The sequence below is a fragment of the Coregonus clupeaformis genome, chromosome 12 (genome assembly GCF_020615455.1).
Source record: "Coregonus clupeaformis isolate EN_2021a chromosome 12, ASM2061545v1, whole genome shotgun sequence".
NCBI lineage: Eukaryota > Metazoa > Chordata > Actinopteri > Salmoniformes > Salmonidae > Coregonus > Coregonus clupeaformis.
The window spans coordinates 34,510,605-34,538,602 of NC_059203.1; the positions used below are offsets into that span (position 1 = coordinate 34,510,605).

General features: G+C 45.1%; 1 protein-coding gene across 2 annotated transcripts; it reads left to right on the top strand.

Moving 5' to 3' along the window:
* The first annotated feature begins 269 nt into the window (after nt 1-269).
* LOC121578055 (ubiquitin-associated protein 2) lies at nt 270-27,983 on the top strand. 2 transcript variants are annotated; one of them, XM_041892132.2, is made up of 27 exons: nt 270-358; nt 1,883-2,020; nt 2,222-2,299; nt 2,788-2,898; nt 6,006-6,171; nt 8,209-8,343; nt 8,433-8,499; nt 8,636-8,733; nt 8,980-9,032; nt 9,329-9,399; nt 9,718-9,868; nt 10,037-10,328; nt 10,788-11,050; nt 11,393-11,592; nt 11,912-12,182; nt 12,507-12,543; nt 12,683-12,845; nt 20,737-20,785; nt 20,890-21,211; nt 21,317-21,408; nt 24,880-24,930; nt 25,043-25,133; nt 25,343-25,711; nt 25,821-25,925; nt 26,492-26,562; nt 26,811-26,993; nt 27,234-27,983. In XM_041892132.2, the coding sequence occupies exons 2-27, from the start codon at nt 1,925-1,927 to the stop codon at nt 27,327-27,329; spliced, it is 3,681 nt and encodes a 1,226-aa protein (XP_041748066.1). In that variant the 5' UTR covers nt 270-358; nt 1,883-1,924; the 3' UTR covers nt 27,330-27,983. The 2 variants fall into 2 exon arrangements, with proteins under 2 accessions (XP_041748066.1, XP_041748067.1); XM_041892133.2 differs by having other exon boundaries at nt 8,209-8,292.
* Nucleotides 27,984-27,998: the final 15 nt, after the last annotated feature.

A 27,998-nucleotide genomic window follows, 5' to 3' on the forward strand; every position in this document is an offset into this window, starting at 1 on the left:
AATTATATTTGGGCGGTGTGTACAGTGGCTCAATCACTCTGATTGCTCATTGAGTGATTCAGTAGGCCTACAGTATTTACGAAGTTCAATTCATTGTACAGACAGGGTTTCTATGTTACTGACAAATTACTGATAAATTATTCAAAGACATCATAGGTGGCCCTGGCCATACTCTAAAAATATTCCTTCTATCAACGACCCACGATCGCTTGTTGTGAAATTCAATGACCCCAAGAGGACGACGCGCGTCTGCGCAGTTGTCTCTCGCGAACCACGGAGGAAAGCAACTACAGCAGCTACGCCGTATATCACGTGACCTTGTCTGCTGCTGGCTGAGTAAAGTGTTAGCGGTTAGCAGGTAATACAAAAAACAAATCTCGTTCTGGCGCTCAATGTTTATCTTTATACTTGAGCTAATTTAAACCGTTTCATAGTATTGTCCCTCTTGAAGTATAATATCATCGATTCATTAGTCTCTTTAAACCAGCTTTTCATTCTTTATTTCGTTATTTTCTATTGGCTTGTTCCCCGGCAAGTAATGTCGGAGCTTGCTTGGATCGTACGCTGTGGCCATTTTCGTCAGAATTGAATTGAAGCTTTGTGGTTAGCTAGCAAACTAGCATGTTTTGATACCTGAAGAACGGTTGTTTATTATTGTCACTTGGGGAGAACCCCCGTTAGTAAATATTCAATAATGTATGAACAAGAATGTCCATTCGTCGTGTTTTGGTATATTTTTTGCAATAGTCTAAATTGCATTGCCAGCTAGCTAGTTAGCTAGCTACCTACTTAGCTAACTAGGACAAAGGGGTCCAACTGTCTGTCACTGTTGTGTATTATTTGGCAGCTAGGACTAGAATCCACATTCGTGTATTTGAAATGCTCGCGCTTGTATTTGAGTTAACATATCGAACGTGTCAAGACAATTAAACGGAATTTATTGTAAATGTCATATTTATAAAGGTATGCATTATTTATAAATTATAACTTAATTATGGCAAGCTATCCATAACACAAGTATTGTTTGCGTTGCACCCATTTGACGGCCGTGATTATATTTGCTAACAGTTCTATATTTTTACCGTTCGATGGTGTTTATGTCATATATTGTGTAGCTAGATGAATGATTTATGAGTAGCCAGCTAGAGGTGATGAGGCCAAATTCGATAATGTGGTAACTTGTTTTGTCGTTGCACAACAGCAGTGAAATCTCTTGGCGAGTGATTTGACCCAATATCTCATTAGCTTTCATGGCAATGCACTCGTATGGGGTTTAAACAAAAATATAGGCCCTGGCAGGCTATTTGCTAGGTATCCGAGTGCACTGCTTTCGCAAAGGCAAATTGGCAGCATACAGAAGCTGAGCTATGATCACTTAGCCACTGACATGCAGCTGCATTGTCCGATATGAACCAAGCAGTGTAATTAATGTGTGAAGATCTCACTATTCATTCTCAGTATTCAACGCTCAGTTTATACAGTTTAGTTTAGAAAGTGTATATATAGGGTTACTGGTCACTGTAGATTTATGCCAATACAGTCACATCACTGTGTGTGTTCAGACTTGGTGTTGCACAATCCCATCCAACTTTGTTGATGTGTGGATGTCTGATACAGGTTACTCGTGTCCAGACCAGGGAATGCATTTCAGCTCAAAATATACTGCAATAAAAGAAAATCTGGACAATCCTAACAACCTAGGCCTAAAGTTAAATAACAGTGTGTCTTATTTACATTTACATCATTTAGCAGACGCTCTTATCCAGAGCGACTTACAGTATATACCTGTCTGCAGTGAGTAGGGAAAATACTGATTGAGTTATTGATGTGACCTTCTATCCCCCTCACCCCAATCCCTCTTTCTCTCTGTTTTGTCATCCAGATTTTTCTATTTTGTACATACATTGTTTTGTATATACTGTATATGATGACCTCGTTGGGCGGCGACAAAGCCCGGGGCACTCGGGACAAAGTGCTGCCTGCTGCCACCCACACAACTCAACCACAGAAACAGCTCCAGGTGAGGGAGACACATACACACACACACAGTACAATTCACTTGATCAATCATACTTAGCAGGTCTTCAGGTGTTAAGGAATTTCTTCAAAACATTACTTCTCTTCCCTCCCTTCTCTCCTCTCTCTGTTCTTTTCCTCCTCCCCCACCTTCCTCTTTTCCTCCTCATCCATCCTTCCTCGCTCTACTTCCTCTTGTCTGCAGGCGACCGCAGAGCAGATCCGGCTCGCCCAGATGATCTATGACAAGAATGATGCTGATTTTGAGGACAAAGTGAACCAGGTGAGTGGGCGGGCGTTGCAGAGGCCATTATGTCAGTGCTGAATGCTGGCGTGTGTGTGTTGTGGTGTTTGTTTCCCATTGAGGCCTGCATGATTCCACATGAATCAGCAGTAATGAACACACTTGTGCTGTGCTCTCCTGTTAACTTTGGAAACCATTCTAAGCCTGTGTGTGTATATTTGTGACTGCATGTACTATAAAAATAGAGGGTCCGCACTCATATCATTTTATTTAAAAAATATATATATATTATGCAATTTGAATTAAATTGCACACCTCAATTCTAAGAGTGCAGACCTTTTCTAAAACTTTCTGTGCAACTAGAAGTGTGACAAATATTTCCTTCTCTGACTGTATGTACAGCTTGTGTGTGTCTATGTTTCTAACAAGTCATACATCAGTGTAAATAGGGTCCTTGTATATTTTGTCATGTTTTATTGTGGATTCAAATGAAGCACTCGTGTATATTTGTGTGTGTACGTCCACAGCTGATGGAGGTGACGGGAAAGAACCAGGACGAGTGCATGGTAGCGCTCCACGACTGCAATGAGGATGTCAACAGAGCCATCAACTTCCTCCTTGAGAGCACCTCTGACACGGTAGGGCACAGGGGACTGACGCTAATGCTACCTTTCAATTTCCTTCAACCACTTTCCTTCCCTCTCTGGGTGATGGGCAGCTAGTCGTAGCTAGCTTAGTTTTGCACAGTCGCCTCAACTTGTGCAATAAGAAAGGCTCATTTTAGTTTTCTGGTGGAAAACGATGCGCTACGTTTTCATATGTTTTGTGCTCTAATGAATACGACCCCGAAGTAGATGTCTCCCCCGAAACATAACAGCTGCCTTCGTTTTCTGGTTTATCCAGGGATGCAAAGTAGTCACTTTTCGGCGATATTTGCCGTTTTGATCTCAGAATAAGTCATCCACGTGAATCGTGTAGATCTGTAAAAATACTTTTGGGGTTGGTGGTGGTGGGGGGGAATTGGGTCTGATGAAAAGTGAGCAGACTCAGTGTATCACCCATTGAGCTATAAAAGTGAGGCGCGAACAGATTTTCTCCCTGTGTGATCACAAAATAATGGTATGTTACTCACATCTGATCAGAGGCCGTCTGCCCTTTTTTAAGGTCCATACTACTGGAAAGTGTCTGTTCCAGGTGCGTAGGAGTCAAAATAAGAATACTGGAAGGAATAGAGACCTGCACACTGTCGAAAAAAGGAATAGATCCAAAACTGAGGCTTGAATGCAAAATTAAGATGTTTATTGAAACATCATGGTGTCCAAAGAATATATCATAGTACAAGAAAGTGCATCAATAAAATGTGAAAACAAAACACGTTACTCATATCGAAATTAATGACCGAGCACAGAATGCATCCCTACGTGTCCTACAAATAGAATATCAGAGTTCAGAGCGTGATGTCAAATCAGAATGAGTTCTTCATCCAATATCACGTGACCGCTGTAAAACCAGCTATATCCTACTCCCAGGAAAAAGTAAAATTGAATGTGTTGTATTGAGTAGAGTTGTGAATATCAGGGACAGGTTTTTGTGCAGCACAATTGCAGAACGTGTAGAAAATGGGAACAGGAGTCGTCTGGGGAGGGGTGGGGCTGGCAAACTTGGTATCGTGATACTTGGCCTGGTATCACATCGTTAGTAAAATGTTGGTATTGTGACAACCCCACTCTGAAAATTGGCACATTTTCTACACAGATCTTTTGTGTGTTTTGAGCAAAACAGTGTTTTTGAGACACAACTGCAAACTTCAAGGAGTAGGCCATTCAAGGAGTTGGTCTGATGGTGCCCTCTGTCATCGGCCTCCCCACTTGCTTGCAGCAGCAATAGAAAAGCTAAATTTGCTGTAGGCAATGAATCGCTCAACGACCCTTGCCACAGTCCCTTCCAATCAAGGCCAAGGGTGCCATGCCAACGCTATACACTATATATACAAAAGTATGTGGACACCCCTTCAAATTAGTGGATTTGGCTATTTCAGCCACACCCGTTGCTGACAGGTGTATAAAATCGAGCACACAGCCATGCACTCTCCATAGACAAACATTGGCAGTAGAATGGCCTTACTGAAGAGCTCAGTGACTTTCAACGCCTGCCCTGCTAGAGCTGCCCCGGTCAACCGTAAGTGCTGTTATTGTGAAGTGGAAAAGGCTAGGAGTGGTAGGCCACACAAGCTCACAGAACGGGGCCGCTGAAGCGTGTAGCGTGTAAAAAATCGTCTGTTCTCGGTTGCAACACTCACTACTGAGTTCCACACTGCCTCTGGAAGCAACGTCAGCACAATAACTGTTCGTCGGGAGCTTCATGAAATGGGTTTCAATGGCCAAGCAGCCGCACACAAGCCTAAGATCACCACGTGCAATGCCAAGCGTTGGCTGGAGTGGTGTAAAGCTCATCGCCATTGGACTCTGGAGCAGTGGAAACGCGTTCTCTGGAGTGATGAATCTGGGTTTGGCGGATGCCAGGAGAACGCTAGCTGCCTCAATTCATAGTGCCAACTGTAAAGTTTGGTGGAGGAGGAATAATGGTCTGTTGCTAGGCCATGGTTCGGTTTAGGCCCCTTAGTTCCAGTGAAGGGAAATCTTAATGCTACAGCATACAATTACATTCTAGATGATTCTGTGCTTCCAACTTTGTGGCAACAGTTTGGGGAAGGCCCTTTTCTGTTTCAGCAAGACAATGCCCCCGTGCACAAAGCGAGGTCCATACAGAAATGGTTTGTCGAGATCGGTGTGGAAGAACTTGACTGGCCTGCACAGAGCCCTGACCTCAACCCCATCGAACACCTTTGGGATGAATTGGAACGCCGACTGCGAGCCAGGCCTAATCGCCCAACATCAGTGCCAGACCTCACTACTGCTCTTGTGGCTGAATGGAAGCAAGTCCCTGCAGCATTGTTCCAACATCTAGTGGAAAGCCTTCCCAGAAGAGTGGAGGCTGTTATAGCAGGAAAGGGGGGACCAACTCCATATTAATATCCATGATTTTGGAATGAGATGTATGACGAGCAGGCGTCCACATACTTTTGGTAATGTAGTGTATCTATGAAAGGAAACTGTGAAAAGAGGGTCTTGTGCCAACTGAGCCAGAGGGACTTGTCCAGTAGCATGTTGGGTGATTGAATAAAAACATGCTGTTGTATAACTGTTTTCTACTCTGAGGGCAATAGAAAAAGTATTATATCCTCTGAATCTAGGATGAACACTTGTCACTTGTTCTGTCAGCGCCTGATTCAGTCGTAAAATAATCCAGCCATTTCAGAGGAGGGAACAGCAGCAAAGATGGCGAAATGGGAGAGGTCTTTCACTCCACCACAGCCCAGCCAGTCCCCGTCCCCCCCATAGTTACTCTCTTGTTGTTATTTCTTGGAAGTCCTGAAATAGAAAGCGGGCCATTTTGCTCCTGAGTGTGAAACTCACTACTGTAATCGTTCTGTGATATAATCTGCTGCTGCGGTCATGAATCCTTTATGATGTCTCTCTTTGTCAGTGACATTGTGACACTGCAGTAGGAGATGTATACAGGGTCGCAACCACATGTACCGGTATGCCGATTCCATAAAGAAATTATCTCACATGGACTATTTTGTACTTTGAAGTTCATGGGAAAGAAAGAAGTTCAAGCACTAAGTAAAAAAGTATCTCTCTCTCTCTCTCTCTCGCTCTCTCTCTCTCTCTCTCTCTCTCAGACCTCGTGGGAGACAGTGGGGAAAAAGAAACCCCTAGCGAAGGACGGCCCGGCGGAGGGCAAGGAGAACCGGGAGAAGAGAGGAGGAGAGAGGGAGGGCAGCAGGGGCCGGGGAAGCAACCGGAGAGGCAGGGGTGCCAGCAACCGCAGCCGCCAGGGGGAGAGAGGTAGGGGGCCACGGAGTCTCTCAAATTCTATCCATGTTAATAAATGAGGCACTGTCACCTAAGCGCCAGGGTGAATGATAAGTCAAAGTCTGCAGCTCTCTAGGATTTGAGTTGTTTAGTACAGTTCTACACCTTTCAAACCAAGACGTTTTCCCGCCAACTTTAACATCCCACCAACTTTTTTTTGCCTTTTCTTTTATATCTGAAAGGTGTTGCCGGTATCAAGGCCTAAACTTTTATTTCCGCAAACCGATCTAGTCATGATTGCGGTAAAGTTCTGCCTTCGGCTTAGTATGAAATGTAGCTGTAATATTGAGGTGGGATTGGCACGCACTACGCTCTTAAGCTCTTGATGGTTGCTAGGCATCGCCCGTTACTACTCTCCTCTAAACTTTGCGAGGCATGTCACTTCACCCATTTCTTTGCATAGCCCACCACATGCACTGTTCTCTTAGTCACAACTGGATGGATCCATAAAGAATAACTGTGGGAATAAATATTACAGAATTACAAAAAATATGGGAATAAAGTAGGCTAATGCAATTGAAGGCATCAAATTGTTGCTTACTGAAACTCCCATTATAATACATTTTGAAGCAATAGCCTAATGTGTGGTCAGCTATTTGAGCACCGTTTCCCGCTGCTTTGAGACAAGCGTGGGGACTCGTCTTGATAAATCAATCAATGTCAGATTTTTATTTTCACTGATTCGCCGTTTGGATATTGGTTATGCTACAGTCAGGCTGTGGAAATGTTAGCTAAATTGAGGTAAGTGCTGCTCATGATAATCTTGTCCAGTTGGCTCATTTATTAGCAATGATCAGAACATTCTGTTAGCATGTTATGTAGCTTAACAAGTGGATCATTTTGCTCTTCACTTGCAGTCGTAGCCTAGGTCTACTCCCAACCAAAAGCCTGTGACTTGTCTTAATCAATCAATGTGCTTTTGTTTAACTGACTCTCAGTCTGTATATTTGGTTAATTATCTGGCTGGGCAAATAAGTGGAGGTGGTATAACTCATCTGTTCGTTTGCTCATCTATCACTGATCATAAACATTTAGCATGCAATAATGTAGCCTAAATAAAGTTTAGGCCTATTATTTTGCTTGATCGCGTATCGGTAACTCCAAAAGCCGGCAGAGGTTGTGAAATATGACTCGCATACTTTTGAAATTGTAGATTGATGATGAAGATACTCTCAATGTAAGACCCTACGCCTGCTCCCTACAAAGCGGAGTGCGGGTAGGAAAGGGATGAAACGTGGATCAAAAAAGAATGGGCTTGCCTTGGGGAATCTGTTTCAAGTATCACTTTTCTTATATGGGGTTGCCCTGACGGAAGTTGTGTGGGAAAATATTTGTATTTTATTCTGTTATATTTCATTATATTCTTAGCCTACTATAAAATGTGTGTTGACTAAGATCAGGGTAAGTGGGTCTTGTCTGTTAAAATAACTGTTGATTTCATGTGCATGGCGTAGCCTATAGGCTACACAGACCAGTAATATAATTAAACTCAAAATATGCCATTCTGTTCTTTTGAAAATATAATATTTCTTAGGACCTGCCTAAAACGCATTAATAATGGATTTCTTTGTGATGGCGTATATTTAATGGATGTATTAAAGTAGACATCCACCCACATCGCCACCGCCTTCTCCCATTCCTGAACTTGGGAGATATAAAAGGTTTATCCCGGCAAGAATGTTTAAAATGGGACTGTATTAATTGGGTTCTATAAAACATTGCCAGTTTTTGTTTTTATTGCCAACATACCATATAATCTGTCTGGAAAGGGTATTAGAGTCTGTGTGTTTATTTCATTGGCGATACCTTGGATTAGGGAACACTGCATGGAGCAGTTACTAAGAATATATTGGCAGCCTATTTGTCACTAAGCCATAATTAGTCATCAATGCACTATTTAGCAGAATTGGTTAAAAGGCAACACATAATTTTACCCAGTTACTAAGTCCTGTCCCTTTCCCTTTCTCTCTCGCGGTCTCTTTCTGTCTCTCTCTCTTTCTCTCTGTGCAGTGCGGCCAGAGGAGAATGGTGTGGAAGTGGGCCCTGTGGACAGAGGGTCAGAGCGAGGCCGCAGGGGGGGAAGAGGGGGTAGAGGTGAGTGTCATTTAGTGGCACTTTCTCATATGTTCCAGTCAACACTCCCAGGTAACTTGTGGTATCTTAACTACACACAATTTCTTCGGTGCCATGCTTGCTGTGTGTTGACCTAGTGTGTGTCTGTGTGTGTGCTTCAGTCGGATCTGGAGGCAGAGGAAGGGGCAGGGTGCCAGCTGGAAGCAGGTTTTCAGCCCAGGGAATGGGGTGAGTTATGGAATACCCACACCTACACACACAAACTCTTACACACACACACACACACACACACACACACACACAACTGTCCTTCTCTGGTTCCTCGTACACTGCTTTGTCTTAAATCTACCCAACCCCCCCCAAGGACCTTTAACCCAGCAGACTACACCACAGAACAGGGAACAGGGACCACACAAGATGACTCCTGGGAGTCAGGGGCCAACAACAGCACAGACGGGACAGGTGAGGCCTCATGCACAGACCAGGACCATGAAACACTGGGCTTTTCAAAAAGTAGTGTGCACACATCCACCAGTTTCCCCAGGTGCAGAATAGAAACATCATTACTGCAACGTTTTGAATGTTGTCAAGATGTGTTCATTGTTTTCTTTTAATGTTCATTGTAGACTGGTGCTAGGGAAATGTCCCTGGACTTGTATTGACCTGTATTCTTTAACCTCTAACCCCTCTATGGTGTGCCCCCTGCAGTGGCCTGGAGGAGTACTCTGGAGGACTGGGCTGCTGAGGACTGGAGCGAGGATGTGAGTCTGAGTACTGGGGAGTAGTTGCCAGGGGGTGGAAGGAGCTGTGAGTCTTATGTTCACATTTTGGAGATTTATCTTCAGATGGAACAAATACAATATACTAGTTCATCGTACAGAGTTAGTTGTTTGTTAAAAAGGTTTATGCTAGTTGATATGGAGCTTTCCTTGAAGTGGACAGTGTTAGATCGGCCATTTTGGATGGTAATTTAACAAAACCATAGTTTGGCTTGCACCTCACAACTCTGCCTATTGCATTTGTCACCAACCCAGTAACCCTCTCTGTCTCCCCTCAGCTCTCTGAGACCAAAGTGTTCACTGCTTCAAGTGCACCTGCACCTCAGAACCACATCACACCTGGGCAAAGGTAACTCCCTGCTCAACATCCGCACAACCAACTAGGGCACATTTCAACACTGATTTTTGTGTTGTGTTTGTATATAGGACAATACTAGTGCTCAGTGGTGCACAAAACAACAGTTTTACCTCTGCCAGGTTTATTCCTTGGAGTGATATGTTTGGCCCTGCTCTATACATGCACAATATCCTGAATGTATGGATCCTTCACCTGTAGACAGGGTTCTCATAGTGGCTGTGATGTGTATCTCTAAAGCAGGTCCCCATTCTGACTGTGTATCATAGAAATAGTATTATGTTGTAATAATTGTATGTGTTACTCCTGTAGTCTGAACCTGGCCTCTATGCTGCAGAAGCCAGTGGGAGGAGGAGAGGCTCCCTCCTCTCAGAGCCTGGTCTTCACCAACTCCCACCATCACCCCACCCACAACGGGTCAGCCATCGGCACAGGCAGTACCAGCTACGCACATGCCGCCCTGGTGAGCCATACACTCGTTTCCTTTACAGTTTTCAGATACATATTTCCCGTACTCGATCGCTGTATTTAGCTTGTATTACCATAGCGCACCATTAATTCTGAAAATATGTCTTAAACAATTTACAAGCACCCCAATCTAACTCTCTCTATCTCTCTCGCTGCCTGCCAGTCGTCAGTGCTGGGGGCAGGTTTTGGGGACCTGGGTCAGTCTAAGAGGAGTCAGTCCAGTCCGGGGGCCCAGATCTTGGAGCAGCTGAAGGGCCCAGGCCTGGGTCCTCTCCCTTCCTCCCAGGCAGCCCCCCCTCCCAGCACACAGGGGGCCAGCAGCACCTCTCTGGGGAGTAGACTCCCAGGGTTAGGAGTAGCACCCCCGGTCCTCCCTCCACCTTCCACTTCCAGCTGGGACAACAAGGCCCCTGAGCCCAGCACCACCACCTCCTCACTCACCTCCCACTTCAGCCGTGAGACACACACACTTGTTTTTCTATCCTCGTGGGGACCTAAACATTATTTCCATTCAGATCCTATTTTCCCTAACCCCTAAACCTAACCTTAACACCTAACCCTGATTCTAACCCTGATTGTAACCCTAACTCTCATTGTAACCATAAACCTAACCTCTAAGCTTAAAATAGCCTTTGTCCTCATGGGGACATGGTAAATGTTCCTTAGAGGGAGAATCTTCCTTGTTTTACTATCCTTGTGGGGACATTTGGTGATTTCACATCCCCACGAGGATAGAAGAACAAGACCACACACTCAAACACTTTTTATCCGATTTTGTTAGATTTATCAAATTCACCTATCATTTCAAATACCTGGCATATGGTTCAAAAAATAAATGACCATGTGTCTTTATGTGGTGTTTGTGTCAATATGCCTGGCTGATCTGTATTTGTGTGTGTGTGTTGGCCCTCCAGGGGAGTTTAGGCTGCAGCCTGAGCCATCCCTGGTGCTGAGCCATCTGGCCCAGAGACACAGCGCCCCCTCCCTGCCCCTGGTGTGCCAGTCCAGCCCCCCGCCAGCCCAATCCCCATCCCCCAGCCAGGGACCCCCCCTGGCCGCCATCGGTGCCAAGCCTGCCCCCAGCGCAGGGCCGGACCCTCAGGGCAGCAGCTCGCTGCAGCAGCACCGCATTCCGCAGCTAAAGGCTCAGAAACGAAGGATACCTCCCACCTCCAAGGTAAGGAACCATAGCCAAGTCTTTCCTCGATTCCCTGTGTGAAGTCAAGGAATTAAGGACAGGGTGAATCAAGGAAATACTTTTGAGATTCACCCAGTGTGTAGGACAACCTTGGCTATTAAGGCTCTTAGCCCAGTTCTAACACATCTGATTGATCTAATCAAGGTCTTGATGCTTAATTGATCAATGCCCAGCATTGTAGAGCACTGTTCTAAATTAAGAAGGGTATTGGGTATCAAGATAACAGGCTGATCTTCTCAGATACAAGGGTTGTGAATGATAATGAAAATGTTAGACAGTAAGCCCACTCTGAGTGAGAGCTTTCCCTCCCCTCCTGTCCAGATCCCCTTGTCGGCGGTGGAAATGCCTGGCTCTGCCGACATCCCCGGTCTAAACGTTCAGTTCGGAGCGCTGGACTTTGGCTCGGAGGCAGCCCTGCCGGACTTTGGCCCTGTGGAGACATGCGTCAGCGTGGCCTCCAGGGAGTCCACCAGGGCCCCCGCCCCACAGAGCCAGACCAACCTCTACTCCAAACCCCTCAGGTGGGTCACAATTACCACCACAGGTGTATTCAGTGAGGTTAAATGTTGCGAATAGAAAAGTAACACGTTTACGTGATTCCTCTTTGTGCCTGTCAGACAATCCTATCTGTTCTGCACAACATTTCTATGTTATTCTATGTCTAGCTATATGTATATTCTGTTATGTTGCACTCTCCTGAAAGGACCCCAGGGGTGGCCAACAGATTGAAGACTATGCTAGCACACCCCTTGGACTAGAAGTCTATTTGAAGTCATTATACTATGTACTTGTTCTTATGGCATGTTTATAACTAAAACCTTCTTCTCTGTTTGTCACCAGTGAATCTATGGGCATCCCTCTCTCCGTTCCCCTCCCTCTGTCCTCCTCTGAGCCCATCTACCACTTCCCGTCGGTGGCCATGCCCAGCCTCGCCCCCTCCTCTATGGGTACGGTCAGCTCCTCCACTCCCTCCTCCTCCATCTCTTCCTCGGTGCCCTCCTCCTCCACATCTCCCTTCGTCTCACTGGGAAGCGGTTATGACTGTGGGCCTGTGGCCCCTCACTCACGCCTGGCCTTCTCCCAGAGCAAAGAGGCCCCCGGACCAATCATGGTGAGTCAATGTTTGGGTTATCTATCTAACATTGAAGGCCATCGGGGTCATATTCATTAGGCACCAAACGGACTGAAACATGGAGGAACTACCTGAACTTGTCCAATAAGAAGCGGTTGTTTTTGTTTTCCGTTGCAAAACGTTTTTCTACATGCTCTAATGAACAAGACCCTCCCACACAGTGTCCTGGCTTGTGTAATAGTGAGACGCATCAGTTGTGTATGAAATAAATAAACATGATAAAATAATTTCCCACTGTTGGATAATAAAGATAAATTGACTTGAGTGAAGAATCCAAACTTGGTCGTTTGCTCGTCTCAACAGAACGGTCTGAACGGTGTGAGGACGTCTGCTATGGACAGTAAGTAACACATTTCATTCAATCATTCATTCATTCAGTGCTGCTACTTTTGTAGTTAAATTATATGGGATTGTTTCTCTCTCTCTCGCTCTCTCTCTCTCTCTCTCTCTCTCTCTCTTTTTTCTCTCTCTTTTTCCAGCTTCATCAGCCTCCTCCACGCCAGAGTCTCCCTCTCCGAGCATCAGTACCAGCAGTGCTCCTGCCCCCTCTGCCCTCATGCCCTCCTCCATACCCCCCCAAAGCTCAGCACTTCCCAGTCTGCCACATGACATGCCCTCTGCCAGCCTGGCAACACAGAACAGGTAACACACACACCTACTCGCTCTTGCCTTGACGTCTTTGGATGTGTGCTTGTATTGACGTGAGTGAGAGGCAATTTATACATACAGAATTCAAGTTTGCCGCTATAGGCTAGAAATGCAGTAACCTTGAGATTAATAAACTTGATCATGAATATACAGTGGGGAAAAAAAGTATTTAGTCAGCCACCAATTGTGCAAGTTCTCCCACTTAAAAAGATGAGAGAGGCCTGTAATTTTCATCATATGTACATGTCAACTATGACAGACAAATTGAGAAAAAAAAATCCAGAAAATCACATTGTAGGATTTTTTATGAATTTATTTGCAAATTATGGTGGAAAATAAGTATTTGGTCACCTACAAACAAGCAAGATTTCTGGCTCTCACAGACCTGTAACTTCTTCTTTAAGAGGCTCCTCTGTCCTCCACTCGTTACCTGTATTAATGGCACCTGTTTGAACTTGTTATCAGTATAAAATACACTTGTCCACAACCTCAAACAGTCACACTCCAAACTCCACTATGGCCAAGACCAAAGAGCTGTCAAAGGACACCAGAAACAAAATTGTAGACCTGCACCAGGCTGGGAAGACTGAATCTGCAATAGGTAAGCAGCTTGGTTTGAAGAAATCAACTGTGGGAGCAATTATTAGGAAATGGAAGACATACAAGACCACTGATAATCTCCCTCGATCTGGGGCTCCACGCAAGATCTCACCCCGTGGGGTCAAAATGATCACAAGAACGGTGAGCAAAAATCCCAGAACCACACAGGGGGACCTAGTGAATGACCTGCAGAGAGCTGGGACCAAAGTAACAAAGCCTATCAGTAAGTAAGCATTTCACTGTAATGTCTGCACTTGTTGTATTCGGCGCATGTGACCAATAAAATTTGATTTGATTTGATTTGATTTAACACACTACGCCGCCAGGGACTCAAATCCTGCAGTGCCAGACGTGTCCCCCTGCTTAAGCCAGTACATGTCCAGGCCCGTCTGAAGTTTGCTAGAGTGCATTTGGATGATCCAGAAGAGGATTGGGAGAATATCATATGGTCAGATGAAACCAAAATAGAACTTTTTGGTAAAAACTCAACTCGTCGTGTTTGGAGGACAAAGAATGCTGAGTTGCATCCAAAGAACACCATACCTACTGTGAAGCATGGGGGTGGAAACATCATGCTTTGGGGCTGTTTTTCTGCAAAGGGACCAGGACGACTGATCCGTGTAAAGGAAAGAATGAATGGGGCCATGTATCGTGAGATTTTTGAGCGAAAACCTCCTTCCATCAGCAAGGGCATTGAAGATGAAACGTGGCTGGGTCTTTCAGCATGACAATGATCCCAAACACACCGCCCGGGCAACGAAGGAGTGGCTTCGTAAGAAGCATTTCAAGGTCCTGGAGTGGCCTAGCCAGTCTCCAGATCTCAACCCCATAGAAAATCTTTGGAGGGAGTTGAAAGTCCGTGTTGCCCAGCGACAGCCCCAAAACATCACTGCTCTAGAGGAGATCTGCATGGAGGAATGGGCCAAAATACCAGCAACAGTGTGTGAAAACCTTGTGAAGACTTACAGAAAACGTTTGACCTGTGTCACTGCCAACAAAGGGTATATAACAAAGTATTGAGAAACTTTTGTTATTGACCAAATACTTATTTTCCACCATAATTTGCAAATAAATTCATTAAAAATCCTACAATGTGATTTTCTGGATATTTTTTTCTCATTTTGTCTGTCATAGTTGACGTGTACCTATGATGAAAATTACAGGCCTCTCTCATCTTTTTAAGTGGGAGAACTTGCACAATTGGTGGCTGACTAAATACTTTTTTCCCCCCACTGTATCTAAAGATATCTAAATCAAGAGCAGAAGGCAAATGGTGTATAGATAAATTAATGAATGTCCTTTATACAGTGCATTCAAAGTATTCAGACCCCTTGACTTTTTCCACATTTTGTTACGTTACAGCCTTATTCTAAAAAAAAAAAATCCTCATTAAACTACACAAAATACCCCGTAATGACAAAGCAAAAACTGGTTTTTAGAAATTTTTGCAAATGTATAAAACATTCAAAACTGATATAACATTTACATAAGTATTCAGACCTTTTACTCAGTACTTTGTTGAAGCACCTTTGGCAGCGATTACAGCCTTGAGTCTTGTCGGGTATGACGCTACAAGCTTGGCACACCTGTATTTGGGGAGTTTCTCCTATTCTTCTCTGCAGATCCTCTCAAGCTCTGTCAGGTTGGATGGGGAGTTTCGCTGCACAGCTATTTTCAGGTCTCCAGAGATGTTTGATCGGGTTCATGTCTGGGCTCTGGTTGGGCCACTCAAGGACATTCAGAGACTTGTCCCAAAGCCACTGCGTGGTCTTGGCTGTGTGCTTAGGGTCGTTGTCCTGTTGGAAGGTGAACCTTCGCCCCAGTCTGAGATCCAGAGCGCTCTGGAGCAGATTTTCATCAAGGATCTCTCTGTACTTTGCTCCGTTCATCTTTCCCTCGATCTGGACTAGTCTCCCAGTCCCTGCCGCTGAAAAACATCCCCACAGCGTGATGCTGCCACCACCATGCTTCACCATAGGGATGGTTCCAGGTTTCCTCCAGACATGACACTTGGCATTCAGGCCAAAGAGTTCAATCTTATTTTTTATATTTATTGAATATTTAAAACATACAATATACTTGCAGTGAAGCCGCTCAACAACTACATCACATTAGTCATCTAACAGACTCACAGGAGCAATAAAAAAAAATAAAAAAAAATATATATATAATAGAATTATTGTAAAATTGACTCTGTCCATGGGGTGTAGGTGGTGGGTATGGACCGGAAGTGGAGGCCTGGGCGTTGTTGTTCACTAATTTACTCCAAGTAGGGAAAGGATGGTGGGGTTGAAAAGTAATAAAGGGGAGTATATATATATATATAAAAACATGGGGGATTGGAAGTGATGCAGACAATTACATTGATAGAAGATACAATCTATCTGCAATATTAAGCTGATCCATTCCCCCCATTAAAAAAAAAAAAAAAAAAAAACAGACTCACAGAAGCAACCAGGGTCAACGCCCCGCTCAAGGGCACTTCGACAGATCCTCCCACAAGGTCAAAAACAGGGACCCAAACCAGCGATCCATCAGCCACTGGCCCAAGCCACTGGCCCAAGCTCCCAACCGCCAGGCCACCAGCCCTCCAAGATCCCCCCCCCACAGTTCCCCAAGAGCTGCCCCTCATTCATTCGAGTAATTGACTGACCCGGTCTCTCCAGATCTCCCAACGGTACTATTTCTAGGGTCAATTTTAGGTCAGTGTTATGCATTTTGAGCCATTCTTGAACCTGAGACCAGAAACAGGCTACCTGAGGGCTATACCAAAATAAATGGTATCTTGATTCTGTATCCTCACAACAAAATCTGCAGAGCTTCGATGATTGTATGCCCCAAATATTCAACATTTTGTTGGTGGCAAGAATTCTATATAAGTTTAGCTGAAAAGCACGAAGTCTTGAATCTTGCGTCGTTTTATATATCAACTCATATCAATCAAATGTATTGATAAAGCCCTTTTTACATCAGCAGATGTCACAAAGTGCTATACAGAAACCCAGCCTAAAACCCTACACAGCAAGCAATGCAGATGTAGAAGCACGGTGGCTAGGAAAAACTCCCTAGAAAGGCAGAAATCTAGAGAGGAACCAGGCTCTGAGGGGTGGCCAGTCCCCTTCTGGCTGTGCCGGGTGGAGATTATATTAGTACATGGCCATTAAGGGAGACACTGTGGCCCCGTCCGACGGTACCCCCGGACAGGGCCAACCAGGCAGGATATATCCCCACCCACTTTGCCAAAGCACAGCCCCCGCACCACCAGCGGGATATCAACAGACCACCAACCTACTACCCTGAGACAAGGCTGAGTAAAGCCCATGAAGATCTCCTCCACTGCACGAGCCCGAGGGGGCGACAAACCGGACAGGAAGATCACGTCAGTGACTCAACCCACTCAAGTGACGCACCCGTCCTAGGGATGGCATGGAAAGCACCAGTAAGCCAGTGACTCAGCCCCCGTAATATGGTCAGAGGCAGAGAATCCCAATGGAGACACGGGAACCGGCCAGACAGAGACAGCAAGGGCGGTTTGTCGCTCCAGTGCCTTTACGTTCACCTGCACACCCCTGGGCCAGACTACACTCAATCATAGGACTTACTGAAGAGATGAGTCTTCAGTAAAGGCTTAAAGATCGAGACAGAGTCTGCGTCTCTCACATGGATAGGCAGACCATTCCATAAAAATTGAGCTCTATAGGAGAAAGCCCTGCCTCCAGCTGTTTGCTTAGAAATTCTAGGGACAATAAGGAGGCCTGCGTCTTGTGACCGTAGCTTACGTGTAGGTATGTACGGCAGGACCAAATCGGAGAGATCGGTAGGAGCAAGCCCATGTAATGCTTTGTAGGTTAGCAGTAAAACCTTGAAATCAGTCCTAGCCTTAACAAAGGGCTAACACTGGAGTAATATGATCCAATTTTTTGGTTCTAGTCAAGATTCTAGCAGCCGTGTTTAGCACTAACTGAAGTTTATTTAGTGCTTTATCCGGGTAGCCGGAGAGTAGAGCATTGCAGTAGTCTAATCTACACTGCTCAAAAAAATAAAGGGAACACTAAAATAACACATCCTAGATCTGAATGAATGAAATAATCTTATTAAATACTTTTTTCTTTACATAGTTGAATGTGCTGACAACAAAATCACACAAAAATTATCAATGGAAATCAAATGTATCAACCCATGGCGGTCTGGATTTGGAGTCACCCTCAAAATTTAAGTGGAAAACCACACTACAGGCTGATCCAACTTTGATGTAATGTCCTTAAAACAAGTCAAAATGAGGCTCAGTAGTGTGTGTGGCCTCCACGTGCCTGTATGACCTCCCTACAACGCCTGGGCATGCTCCTGATGAGGTGGCGGATGGTCTCCTGAGGGATCTCCTCCCAGACCTGGACTAAAGCATCCGCCAACTCCTGGACAGTCTGTGGTGCAACGTGGCGTGGTGGATGGAGCGAGACATGATGTCCCAGATGTGCTCAATTGGATTCAGGTCTGGGGAACGGGCGGGCCAGTCCATAGCATCAATGCCTTCCTCTTGCAGGAACTGCTGACACACTCCAGCCACATGAGGTCTAGCATTGTCTTGCATTAGGAGGAACCCAGGGCCAACCGCACCAGCATATGGTCTCACAAGGGGTCTGAGGATCTCATCTCGGTACCTAATGGCAGTCAGGCTAACTCTGGCGAGCACATGGAGGGCTATGCGGCCCCCCAAATAAATGCCACCCCACACCATGACTGACCCACCGCCAAACCGGTCATGCTGGAGGTTGTTGCAGGCAGCAGAACGTTCTCCACGGCGTCTCCAGACTCTGTCACGTCTGTCACATGTGCTCAGTGTGAACCTGCTTTCATCTGTGAAGAGCACAGGGCGCCAGTGGCGAATTTGCCAATCTTGGTGTTCTCTGGCAAATGCCAAACGTCCTGCACGGTGTTGGGCTGTAAGCACAACCCCCACCTGTGGACGTCGGGCCCTCATACCACCCTCATGGAGTCTGTTTCTGACCGTTTGAGCAGACACATGCACATTTGTGGCCTGCTGGAGGTCATTTTGCAGGGCTCTGGCAGTGCTCCTCCTTGCACAAAGGCGGAGGTAGCTTTCCTGCTGCTGGGTTGTTGGCCTCCTCCACGTCTCCTGATGTACTGGCCTGTCTCCTGGTAGCGCCTCCATGCTCTGGACACTACGCTGACAGACACAGCAAACCTTCTTGCCACAGCTCGCATTGATGTGCCATCCTGGATGAGCTGCACTACCTGAGCCACTTGTGTGGGTTGTAGACTCCGTCTCATGCTACCACTAGAGTGAAAGCACCACCAGCATTCAAAAGTGACCAAAACATTAGCAAGGAAGCATAGGAACTGAGAAGTGGTCTGTGGTCACCACCTGCAAAACCAGTCCTTTATTGGGGGTGTCTTGCTAATTGCCTATAATTTCCACCTGTTGTCTATTCCATTTGCACAACAGCATGTGAAATTTATTGTCAATCAGTGTTGCTTCCTAAGTGGACAGTTTGATTTCACAGAAGTGTGATTGACTTGGAGTTACATTGTGTTGTTTAAGTGTTCCCTTTATTTTTTTGAGCAGTGTAGAAGAGACAAAAGCATGGATTCGCTTTTCTGCATCATTTTTGGACAAAAACTTTTGCGATGTTACGAAGATGGTATCCCTGTACCATGGTACCATGGAATCGGTACATCAAAAATCTCTTCCGAACTATTTTGCAATCTGTATGGCACAGCTGTCAACATCCTGGTCCTCAAATGAAACTGGTATACTTTCCTATTTATGCTATTTTTATTCCTGTCTTGATCCTTTATATTGGGCAGACAGACCAGTTCCCTACCTCCTCCCACCGCCACCTGCCTCCTCCATTTTTGGGGTAATGCTGTAATCAATTGGTTGTAATCTTGGATTGAGCAGACCTTCCCATACAATTCTGATAACTCCATGAAAGACACAACTCTACCATTCAAATGTACAATATAATTTAAAAACAAAAATCTTTCCCATAAATACAGGTCTTTTATCAACCAGCACATTTGAGTTCAGCCATAATATTTGTTGTAATATTTGTTATATCTTTTCATGGGGAGGAAATTGTAGCCAGCTCTGCAATGCTTGTTTGAAAAAGAGATACTTTGAAAAAAATATCATTTTCAATTAATCGAAAATGAGACATGGCAATCTGCAAAAAGGCCATTTTAAAAACAATGGATGAGCTTTTCTTTGTAATCTACTTGAGAACCATTTAGGGTTCAAGTAAAACTTTTGAATAAGTAATGCTTTTAGAGAGAGGTTTAGTGCTTTTATATATAATAATCTCAACCCACCCAATTCATATTCATTATATAGATAGGCACGCTTTATCTTGTCTGGTTTAGCATTCTAGATAAAGCAAAATATTTTCTGCTCATATGATTTGAAAAACGAATCATCAGGAGTAGGCAGTGCCATAAGTGAGTAAACTGAGATATGTTTCTCATGGTCTGAGAGTCCTTTAGGTGCCTTTTGGCAAACTCCAAGCGGGCCGTAATGTGCCTTTTTACTGAGGAGTAGCTTCCGTCTGGCAACTCTACCATAAAGGCCTGATTGGTGGAGTGCTGCAGAGATAGTTATCCTTCTGGAAGGTTTTCCCATCTCAACAGAATAACTCTAGAGCTTTGTCAGAGTGACCATTGCGTTCTTGGTCACCTCCCTGACCAAGGCTCTTCTCCCCGATTGCTCAGTTTGGCCGGGCAGCCAGCTCTAGGAAGAGTCTTGGTGGTTCCAAACTTATTCCATTTAAGAATGATGGAGACCACTGTGTTCTTGGGGACCTTCAATGTTGCAGACATTGTTTGGTACCCTTCCCCAGAACTGTGCCTCCACACAATCCTGTCTCGGAGCTCTACGGACAATTCCTTCGACCGCATGGCTTGCTTTTTGCTCTGACATGCACTGTCAAATGTGGGACCTTTTATATAGACAGGTGTGTGCCTTTCCAAATTATGCCCAATCGATTGAATTTACCACAGGTGGACTCCTATCAAGTTGTAGAAACAACTCAAGGTTGATCAATGGAAACAGGATTCACCTAAGCTCAATTTCGAGTCTCATAGCAAAGGGTCTGAATACTTTAAATACATTTGCAACATTTTGTCTTTATGGAGGATTGTGTGTAGATTGAGAAAAAAAAAAAAAAAATCAATTTTAGAGTAAGGCTGTAACATAACAAAATGTGGAAAAAGTCAAGGGGTCTGAATACTTTCCGAATGCACTGTATCGATTTCTCTCTCTACATTTTAGCCATGGCAGCAGTAGTCATTCCTCAGCACTTGGCTCCAGCTCTCTCACTGTGAGTATGGCTTAACACACACTTGCACGCACGCACTTTTATTTTAGTTGTCTATGCCGAGTACAACCTCCTTGTTAACACTCTCTCTATCCCCCTCTGTGTAGTACACCAGTGTGGAGAGTAGTGTGAGCTCTCTGGCGCCCTCGTCTGGCGCCTACTCATCTGGTCATGCCATGGCCCAGTCGCTCCACCAGGCCCCGGCCCAGTCGCTCCACCAGGCCCCCGCCCAGTCGCTGCACCAGGTCAACAGCAGCATGGCTCACATCATGGGCACCATGAGCCACATGAACAGTATGGTCAGTAGCATGGGTGGCACCAGCGGGCTACACGCCAACCAAGCACTGGGGCTCAGCGCCAACGGAACCACAGCCCAATCGAACCTCTGCTCGGCCCCCAGGACCGCACCGCTGCTCTCCTCCTCAACTGGTACACACAAATATAATCATACGTACACACAGTTAACCAGAAACATAAAGCATACAAGTGAAACTGTAGTTGTCTAGATAGCAGGTGTGTCCTTGTGTTATCCAGGTAAAGCTCCTCCTAACCTGTCCCAGGGAGGGCCCCCACTACTGCCCAACCAGTACATCATGGGCCCAGGAGGCCTGCTGCCTGCCTACCCGGTAATGAGTGTGTGTGTGTGTGCGTTAGTGTTGCACGGTATACCGAAACTTCTGTACTTTATCGATACTAGAACATGAAAAACGGTTCGGTACTAGATTATTTTCAACTTTTGGTACTTGCGAATGAGCCACTTTTGAGAAGCAAGCGAGAGGAGAGAGAAAATGCAGACAGCATGTCTTCTAATGAAAACATCATACCTCCACACCCGTAACTTCTTGACAAAACTGGCTCCAGAACGAACTATGGAAATGCTTAGAGCATATGATGGCCAGTATTCAAAAGGTGTTACAAAGCAGTGCAGTGCAAGAGAGGTTTAGTTGCAAAACGACAAACTATTTTACACGACATTTGCATTGTAACGTTATTCTACAAGCAACTAAATTCCAATAATTTTAGTGACAATGACATCAATAAATATTTAGCATGACATTATAATGTAATTACAACCCAAAAGTAATGTGAAATGCACTCATAACTTAGCTATGATAGCAATATATTTAGACTACTTCACATTTGTCTGGGCTTGCTAGCAGTAGCCACTAGCCAGCCAGCAGCCCTGGCTGTGGACCATATGGCTGTGGACCATATTTGAGCTGTTCTTGCCATAATATGGACTTGGTCTTTTACCAAATAGGGCTATCTTCTGTATACCCCCCCTACCTTGTCACAACACAACTGATTGGCTCAAACACATTAAGAAGGAAAGAAATTCCACATATTAACTTTTGAGAAGGCACACCTGTTAATTGAAATGCATTCCAGGTGACTACCTCATGAAGCTGGTTGAGAGAATGCCAAGAGTGTGCAAAGCTGTCATCAAGGCAAAGGGTGGCTATTTTGAAGAATCTCAAATATAAAATATATTTTGATTTGTTTAACACTTTTTTTGGTTATTACATGATTCCATATGTGTTATTTCATAGTTTTGGTGTCTTCACTATTATTCTACAATGTAGAAAATAGTCAAAATAAAGAAAAACCCTGGAATGAGTAGGTGTGTCCAAACTTTTGACTGGGGGTGTGTGTGTATATACAGTGGGGAGAACAAGTATTTGATACACTGCCGATTTTGCAGGTTTTCCTACTTACAAAGCATGTAGAGGTCTGTAATTTTTATCATAGGTACACTTCAACTGTGAGAGACGGAATCTAAAACAAAAATCCAGAAAATCACATTGTATGATTTTTAAGTACCGTATTTTCCGCACTATAAGGCGCACTGGAGTATAAGCCGTAGCAGCTAAATTGAATGATGTGTACATATATAAGCCGCACCGGAGTATAAGCCGCAGCAGCTAAATTGAATGATGTGTACATATATAAGCCGCACCGGAGTATAAGCCGCAGCAGCTAAATTGAATGATGTGTACATATATAAGCCGCACTGGACTATAAGCCGCAGGTGTTTTAATGTTTAATTACCATATGTAAGGGTTCGTGCACAGAGGGGATTGTCGGGAAAGAGATGGCTGCTTGAGGAAGCTCCCATTTATTAACATTTCAACAAACAAGTTGCATATTTGCATAACGTATTCAAGTGTTACCATCCCAACCGTGAAGAATGGAGGTGGAAACATCATTCTTTGGGGATGCTTTTCTGGAAAGGGGACAGGACGACTGCACCGTATTGAGGGGAGGATGGATGGGGCCATGTATCGCGAGATCTTGGCCAACAACCTCCTTCCCTCAGTAAGAGCATTGAAGATGGGTTGTGGCTGGGTCTTCCAGCATGACAACAACCCGAAACACACAGCCAGGGCAACTAAGGAGTGGCTCCGTAAGAAGCATCTCAAGGTCCTGGAGTGGCCTAGCCAGTCTCCAGACCTGAACCCAATAGAAAATCTTTGGAGGGAGCTGAAAGTCCGTATTGCCCAGCGACAGCCCCGAAACCTGAAGGATCTGGAGAAGGTCTGTATGGAGGAGTGGGCCAAAATCCCTGCTGCAGTGTGTGCAAACCTGGTCAAGACCTACAGGAAACGTATGATCTCTGTAATTGCAAACAAAGGTTTCTGTACCAAATATTAAGTTCTGCTTTTCTGATGTATCAAATACTTATGTCATGCAATAAAATGCAAATTAATTACTTAATAACGTAACAAAATGTTGGAAAAGCAAAGGGGTCTGAATACTTTCCGAATGCAGTGTACGTCTAGCTGTTTTTTCTATGCATCGGCAGGATTGAATTTCAGCCTCGGTTAAACTCAAGGGGGAGGTGTGTGTGTCTGTTAACAGCTGGTGCGCAATCTCTAATATTAAGGAAGTCTCGGTTCTGCTCGCCTAAGTAAGAATACCTCATGATTAAGCATAGACTATACTATTTACTAATATATTGTTCATTGCTGTCTATTTACCACCACCAACTGATGCTGGTACTAAGACCGCACTCAACGAGCTGTATAGGGCCATAAGCAAACAAGAAAATGCTCATCCAGAGGCATCGCTCCTAGTGGCCGTTGATTTTAATGCAGGAAACTGAAATCAGTTTTACCTCATTTCTACCAGCAATGTCACCTGTGCAACTAAAGGAGACAACTCTAGATCACCTTTACTCCACACACAGAAATGCATACAAAGCTCTTCATTTGGCAAATCTTACGACAACTCTATCCTCCTGATTCCTGCAAGCAAAAACTCGAATGACACGCTCAATGCGGAAGTGGTCCGATGAAGCGGATGCTAAGCTACATGACTGTTTCGTTAGTACAGACTAGAATATGTTCTGGGATTCATCCGGAATTCATCCAGTTTACCACATCAGTCACCGGCTTCATTAATAAGTACATTGACGACGTCATCCCCACAGTGACCGTACGTACGTACATATCCCAACCAGAAGGCATGGATTACAGGAAACATCCGCACTGAGCTAAAGGCTAGAGCTGCCACTTTCAAGGAGTGGGACACTAATCCGGACACTTATAAGAAATCCTGCTACGTCCTCCGAGCCATAAACAGGCAAAGCCTCAATACAGGACTAAGATCGAATCCTACTACGCCGGCTCTTACGCTCGTCAGATGTGGCAGGGCTTAAACTATCACGGATTACAAAGGGAAACCGAGCTGCCCAGTGAGGCAAGCCTACCAGACAAGCTAAATGCCTTCTATGATCGCTTCGAGGCAAACACTGAATCATGCATGAGAGCACCAGCTGTTCTGGACGACTGTGTGATCGCACTCTCTGTAGCCGATGTGAGTAAAACCTTTTAAACAGGTTAACTCTCATTTAAGACTGCTTTCTGGAGTCTCTTTGCATTTCCAATGTCTCCATCACGTGATTCTCTGCCGCAGGGCCAGACGGATTACCAGGGCGCATACTTGGAGCAATTCTGATATCGTGACAACACTAGTGTGCGTGCGTGCATTTGTGTGCAACTGTCTCTCCTGTCCCATCAACTACTTTCAAAGCCTCTTTCTTTTATCTGGATTTATGATTTCTCCAATTGACTGTACTTGCCCTGTGTATTCCACAGCAGATCTATGGCTATGAGGACCTCCACATGCTACAGTCCAGACTGCCTATGGTGAGTCTCAACCCTTTACCCTTCACTAATCAATGGGAGTGTTTGTGAAAAGACACAACAGGCAGTAGAAAGCAGTAGGATGTCCTTTCTGATTCTGTCTCTCTGTGTAAAGCCCTCTTTGCAGGATTATTACGGAATCACATTCCCTGGCCCCACAGCACTCTCTGGCAGAGATGGGAACCTCGCCAATAACCCCTACTCAGGTAAGCAACTCTGTCAGTGCTACTGTCAAACCCTGTTGGTCAACTTATTGGAATCAGCCTATTGAAATGTTCCAGAGAAACAAGGTCCTGAATTTTTTTATTCGTTTTAAAATAATTCCAAGACTAATAGCGGCCGGTGCAATCACAGACCCCTAGCGGACACCTCCATGTCTCCCGCTTACGCCAACTTCTGCCCCCCCCTTCTGCAGGTGAAGTCACAAAGTTTGGCAGGGGTGACTCCACCTCCCCTGCACCCCCCAGCAGCTTGTCAGCCCAACAGCAGCCCCAACAAGGCCAGCCCCAGGCCCAGACTCAACCCCCCCAGCCTCAAGGCCAGCCCCAGCCTCAGGGCCACCACAGCAGCCAGCAGCAGCAGGCCTTCCTCCCGCCGGGCTACAGCTACACGGGCCTGCCCTACTATCCCGGGATGCCTGGTGCTGCCTTCCAGTACGGCCACACCATGTTCATGCCCCAGGGACAAGGGCCAGCCAAGCAGCATGGTGTGGGTCTGGGCAACCCCTCAGCAAGCCCCTTCCAGCAGCAGCCCAGCGGCTACGGCCAGCACACTTTCAGCTCAGGTCGGTTACAGTGAGGGAGCGAGCGAGACGCACACAAACACCAACAATCTAGTCGACCTCTTGAGGAAAGGACAGAGTTGATGTCAGTATGTTGTTGTGGTGTTCTCAGGGTATGAGGACCTGACCCAGGGCCAAGCAGGAGTGGACTACAGCAAAGGCTACAGCAACTCCTCCCAGAGCCAGGCCAAATCTGCTGCTACAGGTGCTGGTAAAGGTACATCACCCACCCATCACTTCACTGTCATGTTACCTACCATCTGTCCCCCTATTGTTACCATGCTTGAACTATTTTATCTCTTGAATTGTCCACGTTTCTGTCTTCTTTTTAATTATTGAAAAAGATAACAGGTTCTCAACTAATTTGCCTGGTTAAATGAAGGTTAAATAAATACATAATATTGTCAGTAACTTGTCATTTCAATAACATCTGATACATTATCTTTAAAGTATAGCGTCATAAGCTGTCCTGGCATGATTTAAGAGGCATTATAAACTAGGTGGTTTGAGCCCTGATTGGTTGAAAGCTGTGGTATATCAGTCCGTGTACCACGGGTATGACCCAAAAAATTGTTTTACTGTTCTAATTAAGTTGGTAACCAGCTTATAATAGCAATAAGGCACGTGGGGGGGCTGTATCATGCATAAGAAGAGCCCTTAGCCATGGTATATTGGTCATATACCACACCCCCTCAGGCCTTATTGCTTAATTAAGTAATTAATTTGACTGTGATATGAATGTTTGTTTTCAACTACAGTATTGTATATTTTGTCGTACGCTAGGCGGCATCTCTGTGACATCAGGCAACACCGGGATCCCAGAAATCAGTGGCAGTGTTTACAACAAGACCCAGGTGAGATCTTCGATGTAGCCATGTTTGTATTTCTAATTTTGTTTAGTTCATTACGATACCCGTTAGTCCACCAGATCTTATTTTCCTAGGATCATACACCAACACATAATAATCTCTTGTCAATTAGGATTTAAATTCAAGTCCTTGCCAGAGCTTAACAGTGATGGTATTTGTTTCTCCATGGTTGTTTTCCACCAGAGAAACCTAATCGCTGAACCTGACTTTGCTCTCCTTCTGTCCCTCTCCAGTCCTTTGATAAGCAAGGTTTCCATGCGGGGACTCCCCCTCCCTTCAACCTGCCCTCAGCTCTGGGGGGTCCTGGAGGGGCCCCGGGGGGCTATGCTCCTGCCCCCTTCCTCCACATCCTGCAGCCTGCCCACCAGCAACCCCACTCCCAGATGCTGCACCATCACCTGGCTCAGGACGGACAGGTAACACACACACTCCTCTCAAACACTCACCTGCCTGTAGTGTACAAGGTAGTGTATAAACTTACTTTAACATGCCACACAACGGCACTGGTTAGATCAGGGGTGGACAATCCTACTGTGCTGGTGCGGTTGCAGGCCTGCACCCACACAAGCCATCACATAGCCCACCTCTGGTTTATATTCCCATTACGTCTTTGTTGTGTATCAGTGTGGTACTTTACTGGTCTCCTCCGTATGCAGGGCGGTCCTAGCCAGCGAGGCCAGTCTAGCAGCATGCAGCAGAAGAGCCAGGTGAACAAGTCCAGCTACGGCAGCTCCCCATACTGGGGCAACTGACAGGGCTGTGTGTGTCTGAGTGTGTACACGTACTGCATCGTGCCCACCTATCTTGACTGATCAGACCATAGAAGGACAAACCATTTTACAGCCCCAAGCTAAAACACACTACCACCCCCCCTACTCAATATTCCCCTTTTCAAATTTATGGCTGTTGTATGTAAAATATATTTATGTATTTATACAGTATATATGTATTGGTAGGAAATGAAATGTGATTTTCTGCATTTGTTTTATTTTTTCGAAGGATGTTTTGTTTTATTTCAAAATGTCGGGAAGATGAGTGCATCAAAGATCATGAGAAGTAATTATGAAGTTGGTGAATATACTTGAACCAGAACAAGCATCATGTGGCGTCGACGATTTTTGTATGCATACATGACCCTGATGTACGTTACTGCTAAGCATCATTTTTCATGGTGAAGCCTTTTTTTTAAAGCTGTCTTTTTGTTTTGTAACTTGTCTCTCCCATCTGAACTCTTTTCTATTGAGGGTGACATAAGTTGATAGCTTGAGTTTTATTTTTACCCCCTATATCCCACCATTTGATTCCCACCTTAAGTTGGCTGACGTGTGACAGCCAGGCATTGGATTTGATGTCAATAACATTGGTTTAATCTTCATTGTCCAACAAATAAAAGTTCTGAACAGTTATGAATTATAAACTTT

Bases quoted from the DNA above. Each gene is read 5' to 3' on its own strand.
- LOC121578055 (XM_041892132.2), top strand. From the start codon at position 1,925: ATGATGACCTCGTTGGGCGGCGACAAAGCCCGGGGCACTCGGGACAAA. The intron at 8,344-8,432 runs GTAACTTGTGGT...TGTGTGCTTCAG, and splicing joins GTTCCAGTCAACACTCCCAG to TCGGATCTGGAGGCAGAGGA. The intron at 12,544-12,682 runs GTAAGTAACACA...CTCTTTTTCCAG, and splicing joins GAGGACGTCTGCTATGGACA to CTTCATCAGCCTCCTCCACG.